Here is a 17,477-nt window from a genome sequence, read left to right on the forward strand (position 1 = left end):
TCCAGGATCAGTAATTTTCTATTAAAAAATGTGTCTTTAAAAATGAACATTTCTGAACACAGGAATAGTTTTTTTTAAATGTGAATATTATGAAATATTAGAGATGTCATTACTATGTGCAACTGGTATTTAGAAATGCCATTGGGGGAACTAAATATGGCCCTGTTAGATGAAAAGCATTGCACAATATGGGAATAAGACTGATGGAGGTCATAGTCTGAGACCTCTGCATGCTCCTTACTGACAGTGCCACATCCACATACCACTGAGAAGGGAGACTGACAAAAAGAGAGGTTCAAAATGAAACTACTAATACCTGTGGCCTCTAACCAAGGAGGATAGCGATCATGAAGTGCAGACTCTGCTCTTTTGGTACTGTGTTGCTGTTGCTGTTGTGTGATGTTGAGTTGACTCTGACCCATAGTGACCCTCTATGACAGTGCACAGCTGCCCCATATGGTTTCCTAGGCTGTAACCTATGAGTTGGAATTGACTCCATGGCAGCAGGTTGGTTTTTGTTTTTGTTAACCTTTACAGAAGCAGATCACCAGGCCCTTTCTGCTGTGGAGCTGCTGCTAGATTTGAACTGTGGATCTTTCTGACAGTAGCTGGAAATGGAGGCAGCAATCTTGCCATTTTCAGGGATTTTTAAGCAAGCAATTTCTTCCTTTTGGTGGTGGGGAGAAGGGAGTTTAAATTGATTTTTGGGACAGATTTTGGAAGGATCATATAGATGAGTCCTTTTTCATCTTGCAGGTATAAGCCATAAAAACAGTAAGATAACTCAAGTACAAGGATTTTTTATTAAGATATATTTTATTTAGTAATATAAATTGACTACGTTAGCAAAACTTTGTCCCTTTAAGATATAAAATTTTATTTTTCTTGAATCTGGATTTAGATCACCTCTGCCTACAAATTATTCTTTATTCTTGGTGGAGTATGGTGTTTTGAACATTTGTCCATTGGAGGCTAGAAGCTGACCTCAGGCTTGTAACAGGACCTGATAGGCATAATCTTGACTTTCATAGGAGAACATTTCTGGCCGTGTACTTGTGTTCCTTTCCTGCTTCCTGCTAGCTTCTTATCAGGGTTGTGACCACAACAGCAAAACCCATTGCCATCCAGTCAATTCCTACTCATATCAACCCTATAGGACAGAGTAGAACTGCCCCATGGGGTTCCCAAGGCGAGGCTGGTGGATTTGAACTGCTGACCTTTTGGTTAGCAGCCACAGCTCTTAACCACTGCACTACTAGAGCTCTGACCACAAGGGCAGCCTTGGAAATCACATGTTGAAGATGACAGAACAGTTGTCAGCCTGGGTGAATTCATTCACGGAGGGATCTGCCCTGCTTAAACACCTGCCCTTAACTGTTACGTCATGAGAAACTTCTATCCTGCTTAAGCCCTTGAATAGTTGGAGTCTCTGTTATAGTCCCTAGAATTGCCCTAAAAAATAATTTTGCTAATGTGTTTAAATGAACTCTAGATTACTGAATCTAAGGTTTCAACTGGGGATATTGGAGGTGTGCTTCCTCACCCTTCACCCCTTTCCTTGTACAAATGACTTAGATATCCCTGGGCCATGTACATATTTCTATCCTAGATCTATCATGATTTTTTGAATTTCTTGTCTACACGTTTATAATACAGTAAGGTTCCTAAGGGAAGAGACCAAGTAATTTTTCTTATCTCAATTGTCTTCCAGCTTCTGGCTTACAGTTGGAGATTAAAAAGTATCTAATTGATGAAATAAATGCCAGATGGATTTATAACATCAAGTGCTTATTATTTAAGAACAATGTTCTCTACTGAGGCAAATGATGCAAAAGAAAGAAAGCAACTGCAGGGCCAGGGAGTTCTAACCATGCCCACAAAAGTGCTGTTAGGGTTTGAAGTGATGCCATGTTCCTTGGAGAATGTCTGCTGAAATCAAACTAATCTCTTAATTCTGTGGCCTCTGTGTGTGGTGCTAGCCTGGACTCAAGGCTTATGACTGCTTGCTTGTCCACAGGACTGGAAGAACAGAATATTAAGGCAGCACGTCCTGAGTTACTGTAGCTCTGATTATGTTGAGCTAATTCAACTGAACTTTTTATGTGAGAATTCCTCTCCGACTCGACTTCTCAGATAATTAACCATGCTGGTTCCAATTTTACAACTGCTGTACACGAAGTGCACTTGGTGACCTGGAAGTTTCTTTTGGGCATGGTTTTTCCGCTAGATACCAAACCAAAATCAAGTGAATACATGATTGGGCCAAGCCAGGTTCAGCTTTTTTTTTCAGTACTTTGAAGATGCTGTTCCATTGTCTCTTCACAGGCATTGTTGCCCGCTAGAAATCCACTGTCATCTTTATCTTTGTACATGTCTTTTTTCCTCCGGTTGTTTTTAAGATTTTCTCTTTATTACTGATTTTGAGCAATTTGATTATCATGTGTTGGTACAGTTTAGTTCATGTTTCTTGTGCTTGGGACTCCTTGAGTAGCTTGGTTGGATCTGTCTTTATTACATTTGTAAAATTTTTAGCCATTATTTCATGTAATATTTTTTAGGTCCTCTTTCTTCTTTCTCTCTCTTCTTTGGGGATTCCAGTTACACATATATCAGTTCATTTGAAGCTCACTGATGCTCTGCTAATTTTTTTTCCCCTCTGTTTCATTTTGGATCATTTATATTGTTGTCTGTAAATTCATTAATCTTTTCTTCTGCAATGTCTAATCTATTAATCTCATCATTTGTATTTTTCAATTCGGATATTGTATTTTCAATTCTATATGTTTTAGTTGGGTCTTTTATATATTTTCCATATCCTCTACTTAACTTTTTAAACATGGAATATAGTTACAGTAATGGCTTGTCTGCTAATTTTAACATCTGTGTCAGCTCTGTGTTTGTTTTGACTTTTTTTCTTTATTACGGATCATATTTTCCTGTTTATTGTTTGCAGAATAATTTTTGATTGGATGTCAGACATTCTTAATTTTAATTTGTTGTTTGCTGGATATTTTTGTATTCCTATAGTTTTAAGCTTTGTTCTGGGATGCAGTTAATTTACATAAAAACTTGGTCTCTTTTGGTCTTGCTTTTACAATTTTATGGTACGGACCAGAGCATTGTTAAGTTTGGGGATAATTATTTGCCACTACTGAGGCAAGACTCTTCTGAATAATCCACCCAACGGCCCATGACTTATGAGGTTTTCCTGTCTGACTGTTGGGAATATGCACTATTTCCACCCCTGTATGAGTGCTGAGTATTCTTCCCTCTAATCCTTTCTGATAGTTGTTTCCCAGGTCTTGGGTACTTCCCTCACACATGTGCTTATCAGTTCTCTACTAGATATTCAAGGAAACCTGTGCAGATTTATGGAGTTATGCAGCAGTTTCCTCTTTGATACTCTGATCTGTGAACTCTAGCTGCTTCGTTCTCTCTGAACTTTCAGCTCCATCTGGTCAACTCAGGGATCCTGCTGGGTTCTGGCTGGGCTGCTCCCTCCACACTCCATGGCCTGGGAAATGCTCTCAAGTCAGTGAGGTGGGGCAGTTGCAGGGCTCACCTCATTTGTTGTCCTGTCTCTCAGAAATCACTATCCTTTGTTGCCTAATGTCTAAGGTATTGAAATTCATTGTTTCATATATTTTTTATTTTTTGTTGTTGTTCCTTGAAGGAAGGTAAACTCAGGCCCTAATACTCCATCTTGGCATCTTGGCTAGAAGTAGAAGTCTCTGAGGGGCAGCTGTTTGTACAGCCTCAGACTCAGGCTGGAGACTGAAATTTAGGACTGCAGAAATCAGACTGTTCAATTAAAAGGATTAAACACTAAACCATTGAATTACAGGTTTATTCTACAGTCAATTTGGATGCATATGGCATTTACAATATAGGTACAGTCCTTGCTAACAGGACTACTTACTGGGTCCTTATAGGTAAGAAATCAGTAAGTCATGTGTGATTAGGCCCCATGATGTGGCCATGACCCTACTCCTTTCTATCTCCTCTATAGGTTGGGACCATCCTTGTCCTGCTTCAGGCTGGTCGTCATCTCCATCTGAGTTTATTATTTCTAGGAGCCTATGGGGTTGCTATGAGTCACACAACAACAGCAACAGGAGCCTTCTGGTTGGGCAGAGTTCTCAGATAACCTCTGGTTTTAGTCCGACTCAATTTCTTATCCATTAGGCATTGGGCTTCATGCCCCATTTTCAGCGTAATCTTTAAAAACTCTGTTTCTTTGCATTTAAACTGTATGCCTTGCAGTGCACTGTTAACTAGGACAAAGACAATTTTCTTTTTCTTAGACGTCAACCATGATTCTTACTTTTATTTGTTACACTCCACTAATCTTCCCTGATTCACTTTTACATGATACACTGACTGCTAAGCTACACTAAATTCGGTGTCCTTCTGGAGGCTGTGGCCCCTGTCTCTAGGGACAAGTTTCAAGTTTCCCAGTTATCTTTGATTACTTTGGGCCACATGGTCAAATATTGTTTCCTTCTTCATTAAACCCATGTCAGTATCATGTTACCTCATTAAATATTAATAGATTAATATCCAAATATTGCTTTATTCAGTCTTATTTAAAAATAAATGGGTAATTAAATAGATTGAGAATAGTCAGATTTTAGGAGAAAACTGCCTATACAAAGATACCTAAAATAGGTCTGGTTTGCTAGCAAGTAAGACATATTTCTATAGTTTAAAACTTGGGTTTTCATCATGTTCAGTTACAACAGAACAAATTCATAAATGAGAGTTGAAAGCACATTTATTCAAGTTTTAGAAATCTTCAAATTATTACATCCAGTTGTTTTAGTATTATTCTGTGACCAAAAAAAGTACTGTAAATAAGAAAAATGTGGCTATGAAAACATCTGTCATTTGCTTCTGCATAATACCATTATGTTTTTGTGATGCTCATAAACCAAGTAACGAGTGTTTTAAAGTTTAAAAAGTATTTACATCCATTATGAAGATGCAGTTTGCTAGTCAATTTCCCCATGAAGAGTCCGTATGATCTTCCCATAAAGAGAAGTTACTGTTTCAGATGATGAGGTCTATAAAAAGCTGTCTCCCTGCAAAATTCTGGCGTTTTACCTCCACATCTCTGCTTCTGTTTTCGCCATAAAAAGCTAAGGATACTAAACACTACCACTACATTTCAACAGTTACCATAAGGACACATTTTTAGGACTCTAGATTTCAGATGTTAACGCTGTCCACGTGAAACATGATGTCACTGTGTATCTTAAATCAATCTTTTAATTGTTCAAGATTTTTCTAAAACCAAGTCTTTTTTAATTGAGAATTTCTCTAGTTGCTGGGTAAGTCATTCTGAAATATTTTTGAAGTTATAATAATCATTGCTTGGCTTAATGACAATCTTCTCAAATCTTCCCTAAGGATTATCCATCCTTCCTCCCCATATAATATGGCAAATTAATAAATTACACAATAGATTTAAAAAAAGTGATGAACTTTTATGTATGTTCGTGTATCTGTATTTTGATAAGAAAACTCTCATTTCTGTATGTATACTTATAACTACATAGAAATATGCCTTAGTGACACCTTGCCTGGTCTGAGGACTATCTTATCTTCTGTAATTATTATGGAAGCCAGTACTTCTCATCAGTGAGGGTGACATCATGCAGAGTCAAAATTCTAACTTGCTGGGATGGAAATTTTTCTAAAATGCTTTCTGCCTTCTAAAATTACTAGCAGTGTTTTAGCCTTTTTTTTGTTGACAAAGGGTCAGCATTATAAATATCAGTTAGTATAATATTTGGGACAGTCAAAACAAGGAATACACTGACAGTTTTCTTTTTTTGCATCCTCATGTTTATTTTAGAAAATCTCCTCTTTTTTCTCTTTGCGGTCAGGGTACCCACTGCCCCTTATTATGGAATGTCTCTATGTCTGTATGTTTGCTTCTAGGAGGTGCTCCTCTGTTTTCTAATGTGTTGTCTGTAATTTGATGTGGACTGGGAGTGACCACGGTTGTTAAACTTTCCCTAAAACATTAATAACTGCATCTGGGGCGTGCACTGAGGGGTTTTCTGCATAAAGGAAGGCGCTTTAGTGAAAAGTTTTCATTTCACGATGTCGACTTTGGCTGTTCAAGGCCGTTCTGCTTCTTTCTTAGTAGTCTCTGTTGGTAATAGAAGAATTTACTAAGTAAAGTACTGTCAGGGGCTGAGCCGTAAGAGCTGAGATGGCACACCCAAGAAAGAAGGAAGTGCTACAGCTGGGACTGTAGCAATGCAAAAGATGGATGGCAGAAAGAGAGAGAGGAGACAAGAAGGCAGATTTGGGAAGGTATCATAAGAAGGGAGGGTGCAGTTCCATCACAACGCTGGGACCAGTATATGTGGTGCCTATGACACTGAGCTTCTGAGAATTCTCTAGCTATGTGTCTATATTACCATCGTTGTGAAGAAAGTGAGTATTAAAGAAAACTGAGTTATGAATTATTCCCAAGCCTCACTCTTTGATACTAATGAATGGAAAATGGATAGCAGAGGTCCAAGCTTTCTCTTTAGATATCTCCCGTATGTCTTCATTCTTCTAGGAGGTTACATTTTTGTGTGCGTGCAAAAAAAGTCAGTGACCCAACTTTATAATTCTTCATTACAATGAATCTCTTTTTTTTTTGGAAAACTTTTTTTGCGGAAAAGTTTGCAGAAACTTTCCAGGAAAATCAATCAGGAATCAGTGTGTGCTTATAAGGACTCAGAGACAAAGGCCCTCCCAGGTTCCTCCCCAATCATATACATGGTTTACTTTAACATTTTTGCCAAGGATAACTAGCAGTACTAGTCTTCTCTGTAAGCCCATAATTCAAACATACATTGGGTTCTTTCCCTTTGGGGACCCTCAAACTATGGGGACAGAACTTCTCAAACTGTGGGGATGGAACCTGGTACAATATGATAAAGGTTCGCATCGACTTGTATACATCTTCACAGTCAATGATAGTGCTTTGAACAAATTCAACATGTTATAAGCTCCCCCTGAAAAAGAAGTGGGGCAGCTACACAAATGGAATGGAAAGCAAAGCCCAGCGTTTTCAATGACTATACTCACGTGTACTCCTCTGCGTTCTGCAGTGGTTGTCTTCAAGGACCCCCGAACCCTTAAGAAGATTTTTTTGGAAAGGAATACCTTTTAAAGTACAACAGTTCAGAATAATTGGTCTTCCTCTAGTATCCTTAAAAACTCTATTAGAACTGCATTTTTCAAAACTGGACGTCTATTATTTTCTAAGGACTGGGTCCTAATTCCAGATTTCTTTTTATTGCAACGAACTGGTCATACCTTCCAGCTCCCTGCAGCCAGGTTCTGCAGGGCGCCTGCCGCCCCCTCCAGCGTGTCTGGATTTGAGCACTCAGAGAGCAGTGTGAGGTAGGGTTTGACTATTGATGGGTGCCACAGCATCTGGATCCCTTTTGGTGGTTCTGCACAGTCTGGAAGAGGTCCTACTCCATCCCACTGGTGGAAGAAAAATGAGAGAGTAAACGCCTTTAACATTTTTACGTTTCTCAATATTGTCTCCTGCAAACATTAAAGATGAAACAAGAGCAGGTGTCATAACACTCGGTGAGCACGAAATGTACCGCATCAGCCATCCAAGGACCACTAAGAAAGGGGAGAGCCATTACTGCCCACTGAGTGCTTACGATCCAGGGTGGAGGGAGTTGGTATGTGGACAGAAGTTGAATGTAACTAGCAGTGAATAGTATAAGCTCTTTGAGAATGATACTAACACATTGCTGTAGGAAAGGAGGAAATAAAATGGATTAATTTTGATTGAGCAGGGTAGACGAAAGTCAAGATCATTGTAGGTTTTATAGTTAGTATACTTCAGGCATTACATACTGACTGTTGTTGTGTGTCACTGATTCAAGCTTATAGTGACCCTGCACCAAAAAAAATCAAACCCATTGCTGTCCAGTCAATTTTGACTCATAGCGACCCTACAGGACAGAGTAGAACTTCCCTGTAGACTTTCCAAGGAGCACCTGGTGGATTCGAACTGCTGACCTTTGCATTAGCAGCCAAAGAACTTAACCACTACACAATCAGGGTTTCCCCAGAGTGACCCTATAGACAGTGCAGAGCTCCCCTCTAGGGTTTCCTAGGCTGTAATCTTTATAGGAGCAGATCACCTGGTCTTTCCTCCTGAGGAGTCACTGGGTGGGTCTGAACCACTAACCTTTTGGCTAGCAGCTAGGCACTTAACCATGGAGCCACCAGAGCTCCTTACACAGTGGCTACTAACAATCTAAGGCTCTCACTTACTATGTATAATTTTTAACTATGAGAAATTCCTATATAATTTATGAAGTACATGTTTGTTTAATTTGGGGTACTGCAGTTGCATATACGATCACCAAAGAAACAAATGACAGAATGGACAAGAGAGTGAAAATTGGTATAGTTTATCGTACATCCTGATACGAGCTGTAGTCGTATCTAGATCTTGCAGCAATCCTGAGAGTTACATTTGCTTTGAATTGAACCTAATGACTAACAGAAGGATGCGTTAAAAAAATGATGGCTTCTATATACAAAGGAATATCCTTCAACCACTAAAAACGATCGTTATGACGATTATGTAGCAATACGGACAAATTATTAGGATACAACTTAAATGAACAAAGCAGGTCGCAAAGTAGTATGGGGTTTGTGCTTTAAGCCAAGTAAAATGCATCATCAAAATATCTCATGGTAATAAAAATTAATGAAATTGTTTGCCTTTAATTTTTTCTATATTTCAAATTTTCTGTTCTCTAACATTTATAATTTTAAAACATTAAAAAATGATTCCAGTCTTTGATCACACAGTTTTTGTCTTTGGTGAAAAAGGAAATCAATGAGGATAATGAGGGTAGGAATGAAGAAGTAAACCATATGTTTATAAAAAATATTCCCATACTCACCTCTGAGTAAAACAAAACAAGTCCTTAATAATTTTTGAGTGGAGGTATTAAGCTATTAAACTGCTTATTTGTGTTTACAGATGATTTCTTAAAATAAGTATAGCCTAAATCACTACATACGCTAAGCTTTCTTGCAGATATTTTATGGACTTAGATACGTGTGTATGTGTGCATCTCTTTCTATATGTGTGTGTCTACATGTTTGTGCAAATATGTGTAGCTATATATATTACTGTATATACATGGAAACCCTGGTGGCGTAGTGGTTAAGTGCTACAGCTGCTAACCAAAAGGTCGGCAGTTGGAATCCGCCAGGCGCCCCTTGGAAACTCTATGGGGCGGTTCTACTCTGTCCTATAGGGTCGCTATGAGTCGGAATCGACTCGACGGCACTGGGTGTGGGTATATGCATGTATATGTGTGTGTGCGTATATATATATACACACACACAAATATCAGAATCTGAGTAAGTTCCTTTGTTCTAAAAATATTATTGTAAGAAAATAAAGGCTTACTTCGTATCTTTGCAGCATAAAAGATTGACATGTTGTTAGAGATAATGGAACTGTCACAAATAATTTCAAGAATTTCATCATTTATTTTTCGAGAAAAAATAAAAAACGCATGCCTTCTTCCTCTCAGTTGTGATACAGCTTGGTTTAAGCCACGGCTAAAGCTCAGAGATGAATGACAGATTGTTGGACATCCCATTCAAGGTCATTTTCAATGTGAGTGTCACTTAATCTCAGCTTTATAACAAGGACATTCATTGTGGGAATCTCTTTGTTCCTTTAACCAAAGCCACTTCTAAGCCATTCAATGATGCCTTTGCACCTGCGTACAGCCTCTCAATGAAACCACTGCATCGCTTTTAAATATAAAAAAACAGAATTGAAGGTGACCCAGCCTTGTCACCTTGCCCTTGGTTCATTATTTGAGAGAGGCTTGCTGCACTGGGTAGAATGACAGAACCAGGCAAACCTAACAGTCATTTTGTGGGTCTGTCAGCTTTGACAAAGCAGTAGTAATACTGGCTTCTTAAGGGACACCAGTTTGGGGTCCAGAATCTATCTGCGGGTATAACAGGAAATGGAAAGTTATTTCATTTATTGGGTTTTTTTTTTTGTTTTGTTTTCATTTTCCATTTTGTCAACTCCTTAAGAATTTTAAACTATCACTCCTGTTAACAATACTTGGAAATATCAGGGTATGAAATCTATGAAACTCAACATGGATGAGATTTTCCTCTCATGTAAGAGCTAATGTAGTAGCGGGAGGTATATAGGGATCGTATCTACATACTCATTACAAAATGTGATAGCCAAAGTACAAAAACAGTGCAAAGCAGCATGTCATCTCTTTCTGGGTTTCATCTTCTTCTCCTTTCGAAACTTCTGCACCATAAAGTAGGATGAATGGTTAAGTCGGTAGACAATTTTCTTCTTCTCTGACATGTAATCTACCCAGCTCTTAAACACCTTTTATTACAATCCTTTCTTAATGGCTACAGAGAGAATCTGAAGGAAATAAAAGGACCACTGATGTGAATGCGGGTAATCTTTGATGGCACCTAGAGATGGAGTTCAAAGGGGCTCCTTTGTTATTTCATCACCTTGATGGCACCCTGGCACATTAACAATGAAGAAAAAGAACCTGTGCCAAAGCCTGTCAATGTATCTGACCTTTATGTCTGTATTTTATTCAAACTTTTATTGAGTTAATAGGAGGGAAAAGTATCAATTGTCCATTAAAAAAATACATTTTCACCACCTTTAAAATGACTGGGCGTCTTCTTTAAGAGTTCTGTTGCCATGCCTGGCATTACTTTGCCCAGCTTGGCATTACTTTGCCCAGCTCATCAATATCACCACCACTTATCTGTCAGTTTGTCATACTGTGGTGGCTTGCATGTTGGTATGATTACGGAAGCTATGCCACCAGTATTTCCAATACCAGCAGGGTCACCCACGGTGGACAGGTTTCAGCAGAGCTTCCAGACTAAGACAGACAGGGAAGAAAGGCCTACGATCAACTGCCAAAAATCAGCCAATGAAAACCCTATGAATCAGAACAGAATATTATCCAACATCCCAGTCAAACCCAGTGCTGTCGAGTCATAGTGCTGGAAGATACAAACATGCCAAGCATCCTAGGATGGCTCAGGACTGGGCAGCTTTTTCTGTTATAAATGAGGTTGCCATGAGTTGGAGTCAACTTGATGGCAACTAACAACAACAACCAACATCAACAGGGCTGTTGTGCAACAGTGATGTCAAGATCAAAATGAAGTAGGTGAAACAGTTCTGCACAGCAAGCCCTCAAGGCTAACCCTCTTCCAGAGTGAGGATCCATGGGGAATCATGGCATACGCAACTCTTTCACCAAAGAAGGGATACATCATTAATATATTTAAATATAAGGCACATCTATTCTAAAATTTCTGTAAAACTAGCATGCTGGTTGTAGGCAAGCAGCGGCTGAGTCTTTGGCACCATCAAAACACTGAGCTACAGTGATTTGTTCTTAACATTTATGAGCACTAGACTAAGTAGACAAACTTTGTGCAAACTGTGTTTGTTTGGAGCTATATCTTGAGGCATAATACCAAAAATTCTTCAACAGCTTGAAATGTGCAAATAACACATAAAAAAAGGAAAATGCACTCAAGACAGCAGCACCTATTTTCTAGGTAACAAAGAAAGGGCTCAACTGAGAAGACGAAATATTTCCACAAAACAAACATTTTGTACTAGCAGAGTCTTTTTTGATTATATTATCTACGTTATCACCAAATTTTGATGTATGTACATTGGAGCCCTGGTCAGCAGTTCAAATCCACCAGGCACTCCTTGGAAACCCTATGGGGCAGTCCTACTCTGTCCTGCAGGGTCACTCTGAGTCAGAATTGACTTGAAGGCAAAGGATTTGTTTGTTTTTATACACAACACACACACACACAGACACACATAAACAAGTACGTGTGTGCATATGTATATATTTATACATCTTCATTCCTCAGGCTGAAGTTTAAAAATCAAGCAGAGATTAGCTAAAAGGAAAGCAAAAGAAAGAGGAAAAGGGCATTTGTTATTTTTAAAAGTTTTATTTTGGCTTGGGGATAATTTTCAGTGAAAAGGTGCTTCCTCCTCATAGTTTCACACCTCATGCTTGAGAGTTAAAAAAAAAAAAAACAACAACATTGCTGTTGCGTCGATTACAACTCATAATGACCCTAGGACAGAGTAAAACGGCCCTATAGAGTTTCCAAGGAGCACCTGGTGGATTCGAACTGCTGACCTTTTGCTTAGCAGCCGTAGCTCTTAACCACTACACCACCAGGGTTTCCCTTCAGGATTAATGCTCCTAATTCTGTATGATATTTTTATTTTCTTCTGCCATATTTTAATAAGTAAAACTTGCCAAAGTTCTGGCAGCTCTCAGTTCTTAAAAGTATCACTTCAGCGTTTCAATTGTACTTTGGGCAAGTCATTCCTAGGCTGCTCAACAGGACAAAAATACAAGGGAATCTGTTTCCAGTGTTAATCCTCTTCTTATTAACTGTTTTACTTATAGGAACTTAAAAGTTCACATACATACGTAGGGTTCATGAAACTAACACGGAGTGAGTTATAATCAGTGTTTTTAAGTTTTTTTTTTTTTTAATAACTTTTATTAAGCTTCAAGTGAACGTTTACAAATCCAATCAGTCTGTCACATATAAGTTTACATACATCTCACTCCCTACTCCCACTTGCTCTCCCCCTCTTGAGTCAGCCCTTTCAGTCTCTGCTTTCTTGACAATTTTGCCAGCTTCCCTCTCTCTCTATCCTCCCATCCCCCCTCCAGACAAGAGTTGCCAACACAATCTCAAGTGTCCACCTGATATAATTAGCTCACTCTTCATCAGCGTCTCTCTCCCACCTGCTGACCAGTCCCTTTCATTTCTGATGAGTTGTCCTCGGGGATGTTTCCTGTCCTGTGTCAACTGAAGGTCTGGGGAGCATGGCCGCCGGGATTCCTCCAGTCCCAGTCAGACCATTAAGTTTGGTCTTTTTATGAGAATTTGGGGTCTGTATCCCACTGATCTCCTGCTCCCTCAGGGGTCCTCTGCTGTGCTCCCTGTCAGAGCAGTCATCGATTGTGGCTGGGCACCAACTAGTTCTTCTGGTCTCAGGATGATGTAGGTCTCTGGTTCATGTGGCCCTTTCTGTCTCTTGGGCTCTTAGTTGTCGTGTGACCTTGGTGTTCTTCATTTTCCTTTGCTCCAGGTGGGTTGAGACCAATTGCTGCATCTTAGATGGCCGCTTGTTAGCATTTAAGACCCCAGATGCCACATTTCAAAGTGGGATGCAGAATGATTTTATAATAGAATTATTTTGCCAATTGACTTAGAAGTCCCCGCAAACCGTGTTCCCCAGACCCCCGCACTTGCTCCGCTGACCTTTGAAGCATTCATTTTATCCTGGAAACTTCTTTGCTTTTGGTCCAGTCCAATTGAGCTGACCTTCCATGTATTGAGTGTTGTCTTTCCCTTCACTCAAAGCAGTTCTTATCTACTGATTAATCAATAAACAACCCTCTCCCACCCTTCCTCCCTCCCCCCCTCGTAACCACAAAAGTATGTGTTCTTCTCAGGTTTACTATTTCTCAAGATCTTATAATAGTGGTCTTATACAATATTTGTCCTTTTGCCTCTGACTAATTTCGCTCAGCATAATGCCTTCCAGGTTCCTCCATGTTATGAAATGTTTCAGAGATTCGTCACTGTTCTTTATCGATGCGTAGTATTCCATTGTGTGAATATACCACAATTTATTTACCCATTCATCCGTTGATGGACACCTTGGTTGCTTCCAGCTTTTTGCTACTGTAAACAGAGCTGCAATAAACATGGGTGTGCATATATCTGTTTGTATGAAGGCTCTTGTATCTCTAGGGTATATTCCTAGAAGTGGGATTTCTGGGTTGTATGGTAGTTCTATTTCTAACTGTTTAAGATAACGCCAGATAGATTTCCAAAGTGGTTGTACCATTTTACATTCCCACCAGCAGTGTATGAGAGTTCCAATCTCTCCGCAGCCTCTCCAACATTTATTATTTTGTGTTTTTTGGATTAATGCCAGCCTTGCTGGTGTGAGATGGAATCTCATCGTAGTTTTAATTTGCATTTCTCTAATGGCTAATGATCGAGAGCATTTTCTCATGTATCTGTTGGCTGCCTGAATATCTTCTTTAGTGAAATGTGTGTTCATATCCTTTGCCCACTTCTTGATTGGGTTGTTTGTCTTTTTGTGGTTGAGTTTTGACAGAATCATGTAGATTTTAGAGATCAGGCGCTGGTCGGAGATGTCATAGCTGAAAATTCTTTCCCAGTCTGTAGGTGGTCTTTTTACTCTTTTGGAGAAGTCTCTAGACGAGCATAGGTGTTTGATTTTTAGGAGCTCCCAGTTATCGGGTTTCTCTTCATCATTTTTGGTAATGTTTTGTATTCTGTTTGTACCTTGTATTAGGGCTCCTAGGGTTGTCCCAATTTTTTCTTCCATGATCTTTATCGTTTTAGTCTTTATGTTTAGGTCTTTGATCCACTTGGAGTTAGTTTTTGTGCATGGTGTGAGGTATGGGTCCTGTTTCATTTTTTTGCAAATGGATATCCAGTTATGCCAGCACCATTTGTTAAAAAAGGCTATCTTTTCCCCAGTTAATTGACACTGGTCCTTTGTCAAATATCAGCTGCTCATACATGGATGGATCTATGTCTGGGTTCTCAATTCTGTTCCATTGGTCTATGTGTCTGTTGTTGTACCAATACCAGGCTGTTTTGACTACTGTGGCTGTATAATAGGTTCTGAAGTCAGGTAAGGTGAGGCCTCCCACTTTCTTCTTCTTTTTCAGTAGTGCTTTTTGCTTATCCGGGGCTTCTTTCCCTTCCATATGAAATTGGTGATTTGTTTCTCTATCCCCTTAAAATATGACATTGGAATTTGGATCGGAAGTGAGTTAAATGTATAGATGGCTTTTGGTAGAATAGACATTTTTACTATGTTAAGTCTTCCTATCCATGAGCAAGGTATGTTTTTCCACTTAAGTATGTCCTTTTGAATTTCTTATAGTAGAGCTTTGTAGTTTTCTTTGTATAGGTCTTTTACATCCTTGGTAAGATTTATTCCTAAGTATCTTATCTTCTTGGGGGCTACTGTGAATGGTATTGATTTGGTTATTTCCTCTTCGGTGTTCTTTTTGTTGATGCAGAGGAATCCAAGTGATTTTTGTATGTTTATTTTATAACCTGAGACTCTGCCAAACTCTTCTATTAGTTTCAGTAGTTTTCTGGAGGATTCCTTAGGGTTTTCTGTGTATATAATCATGTCATCTGCAAATAGTGATAACTTTACTTCTTCCTTGCCAATCCGGATACCTTTTATTTCTTTGTCTAGCCTAATTGCCCTGGCTAAGACTTCCAACACGATGTTGAATAAGAGCGGTGATAAAGGGCATCCTTGTCTGGTTCCCGTTCTCAAGGGAAATGCTTTCAGGTTCTCTCCATTTAGAGTGATATTGGCTGTTGGCTTTGCATAAAATGCCCTTTATTATGTTGAGGAATTTTCCTTCAATTCCTATTTTGGTAAGAGTTTTTATCATGAATGGGTGTTGGACTTTGTCAAATGCCTTTTCTGCATCAATTGATAAGACCATGTGGTTTTTGTCTTTTGTTTTATTTATGTGATGGATTACATTAATGGTTTTTCTGATATTAAACCAGCCTTGCATACCTGGTATAAATCCCACTTGATCAGGGTGAATTATTTTTTTGATGTGTTGTTGGATTCTATTGGCTAGAATTTTGTTGAGGATTTTTGCATCAATGTTCATGAGGGATATAGGTCTATAATTTTCTTTTTTTGTAATGTCTTTACCTGGTTTTGGTATCAGGGAGATGGTGGCTTCATAGAATGAGTTGGGTAGTATTCCGTCATTTTCTATGCTTTGGAATACCTTTAGTAGTAGTGGTGTTAACTCTTCTCTGAAAGTTTGGTAGAACTCTGCAGTGAAGCCGTCCGGGCCAGGGCTTTTTTTTGTTGGGAGTTTTTTGATTACCGTTTCAATCTCTTTTTTTGTTATGGGTCTATTTAGTTGTTCTACTTCTGAATGTGTTAGTTTAGGTAGGTAGTGTTTTTCCAGGAATTCATCCATTTCTTCTAGGTTTTCAAATTTGTTAGAGTACAATTTTTCATAATAATCTGAAATGATTCTTTTAATTTCATTTGGTTCTGTTGTGATGTGGTCCTTCTCATTTCTTATTCGGGTTATTTGTTTCCTTTCCTGTATTTCTTTAGTCAGTCTAGCCAGTGGTTTATCAATTTTGTTAATTTTTTCAAAGAACCAGCTTTTGGCTTTGTTAACTCTTTCAATTGTTTTTCTGTTCTCTAATTCATTTAGTTCAGCTCTAATTTTTATTATTTGTTTTCTTCTGGTGCCTGATGGATTCTTTTGTTGCTCAGTTTCTATTTGTTCAAGTTGTAGGGACAGTTCTTTGATTTTGGCTCTTTCTTCTTTTTGTATGTGTGCATTTATTGATATAAATTGGCCTCTGAGCACTGCTTTTGCTGTGTCCCAGAGGTTTTGATAGGAAGTATTTTCATTCTCGTTGCTTTCTATGAATTTCCTTACTCCCTCCTTGATGTCTTCTATAACCCAGTCTTTTTTCAGGAGGGTATTGTTCATTTTCCAAGTATTTGATTTCTTTTCCCTAGTTTTTCTGTTATTGATCTCTAGTTTTATTGCCTTGGGGTCTGAGAAGATGCTTTGTAATATTTCGATGTTTTGGACTCTGCAAAGGTTTGTTTTATGACCTAATATGTGGTCTATTCTAGAGAATGTTCCATGTGCACTAGAAAAAAAGGTATATTTTGCAGCAGTTGGGTGGAGAGTTCTGTATAAGTCAATGAGGTCAAGTTGGTTGATTGTTGTAATTAGATCTTCCGTGTCTCTGTTGAGCTTCTTACTGGATGTCCTGTCCTTCTCCGAAAGGGGTGTGTTGAAGTCTCCTACTATAATTGTGGAGGTATCTATCTCACTTTTCAATTCTGTTAAAATTTGATTTATGTATCTTGCAGCCCTGTCATTGGGTGCGTAAATATTTAATATGGTTATGTCTTCCTGATCAATTGTCCCTTTTATCATTATATAGTGTCCTTCTTTATCCTTTGTGGTGGATTTAAGTCTAAAGTCTATTTTGTCAGAAATTAATATTGCTACTCCTCTTCTTTTTTGCTTATTGTTTGCTTGATATATTTTTTTCCATCCTTTGAGTTTTAGTTTGTTTGTGTCTCTAAGTCTAAGGTGTGTCTCTTGTAGGCAGCATATAGATGGATCGTGTTTCTTTATCCAGTCTGTGACTCTCTGTCTCTTTATTGGTGCATTTAGTCCATTTACATTCAGGGTAATTATAGATAAATAAGTTTTTAGTGCTGTTATTTTGATGCCTTTTTATGTGTGTTGTTGACAATTTCATTTTTCCACATATTTTTT

General features: G+C 38.6%; 1 protein-coding gene across 2 annotated transcripts in view; it reads right to left on the bottom strand.

Annotated features, from left to right (window-relative positions):
* Window positions 1-17,477, bottom strand: part of CTNND2 (catenin delta 2) — a 1,201,869-nt gene that overhangs the window by 147,039 nt on the left and 1,037,353 nt on the right. For both annotated transcript variants that reach the window (XM_049861022.1, XM_049861014.1), the window contains exon 15: window positions 7,324-7,497. In XM_049861022.1, the coding sequence (XP_049716979.1) occupies window positions 7,324-7,497 (174 nt within the window). The remainder of the gene's footprint in view (window positions 1-7,323; window positions 7,498-17,477) is intronic.

Source organism: Elephas maximus, chromosome 2 (genome assembly GCF_024166365.1).
Source record: "Elephas maximus indicus isolate mEleMax1 chromosome 2, mEleMax1 primary haplotype, whole genome shotgun sequence".
Lineage (NCBI taxonomy): Eukaryota > Metazoa > Chordata > Mammalia > Proboscidea > Elephantidae > Elephas > Elephas maximus.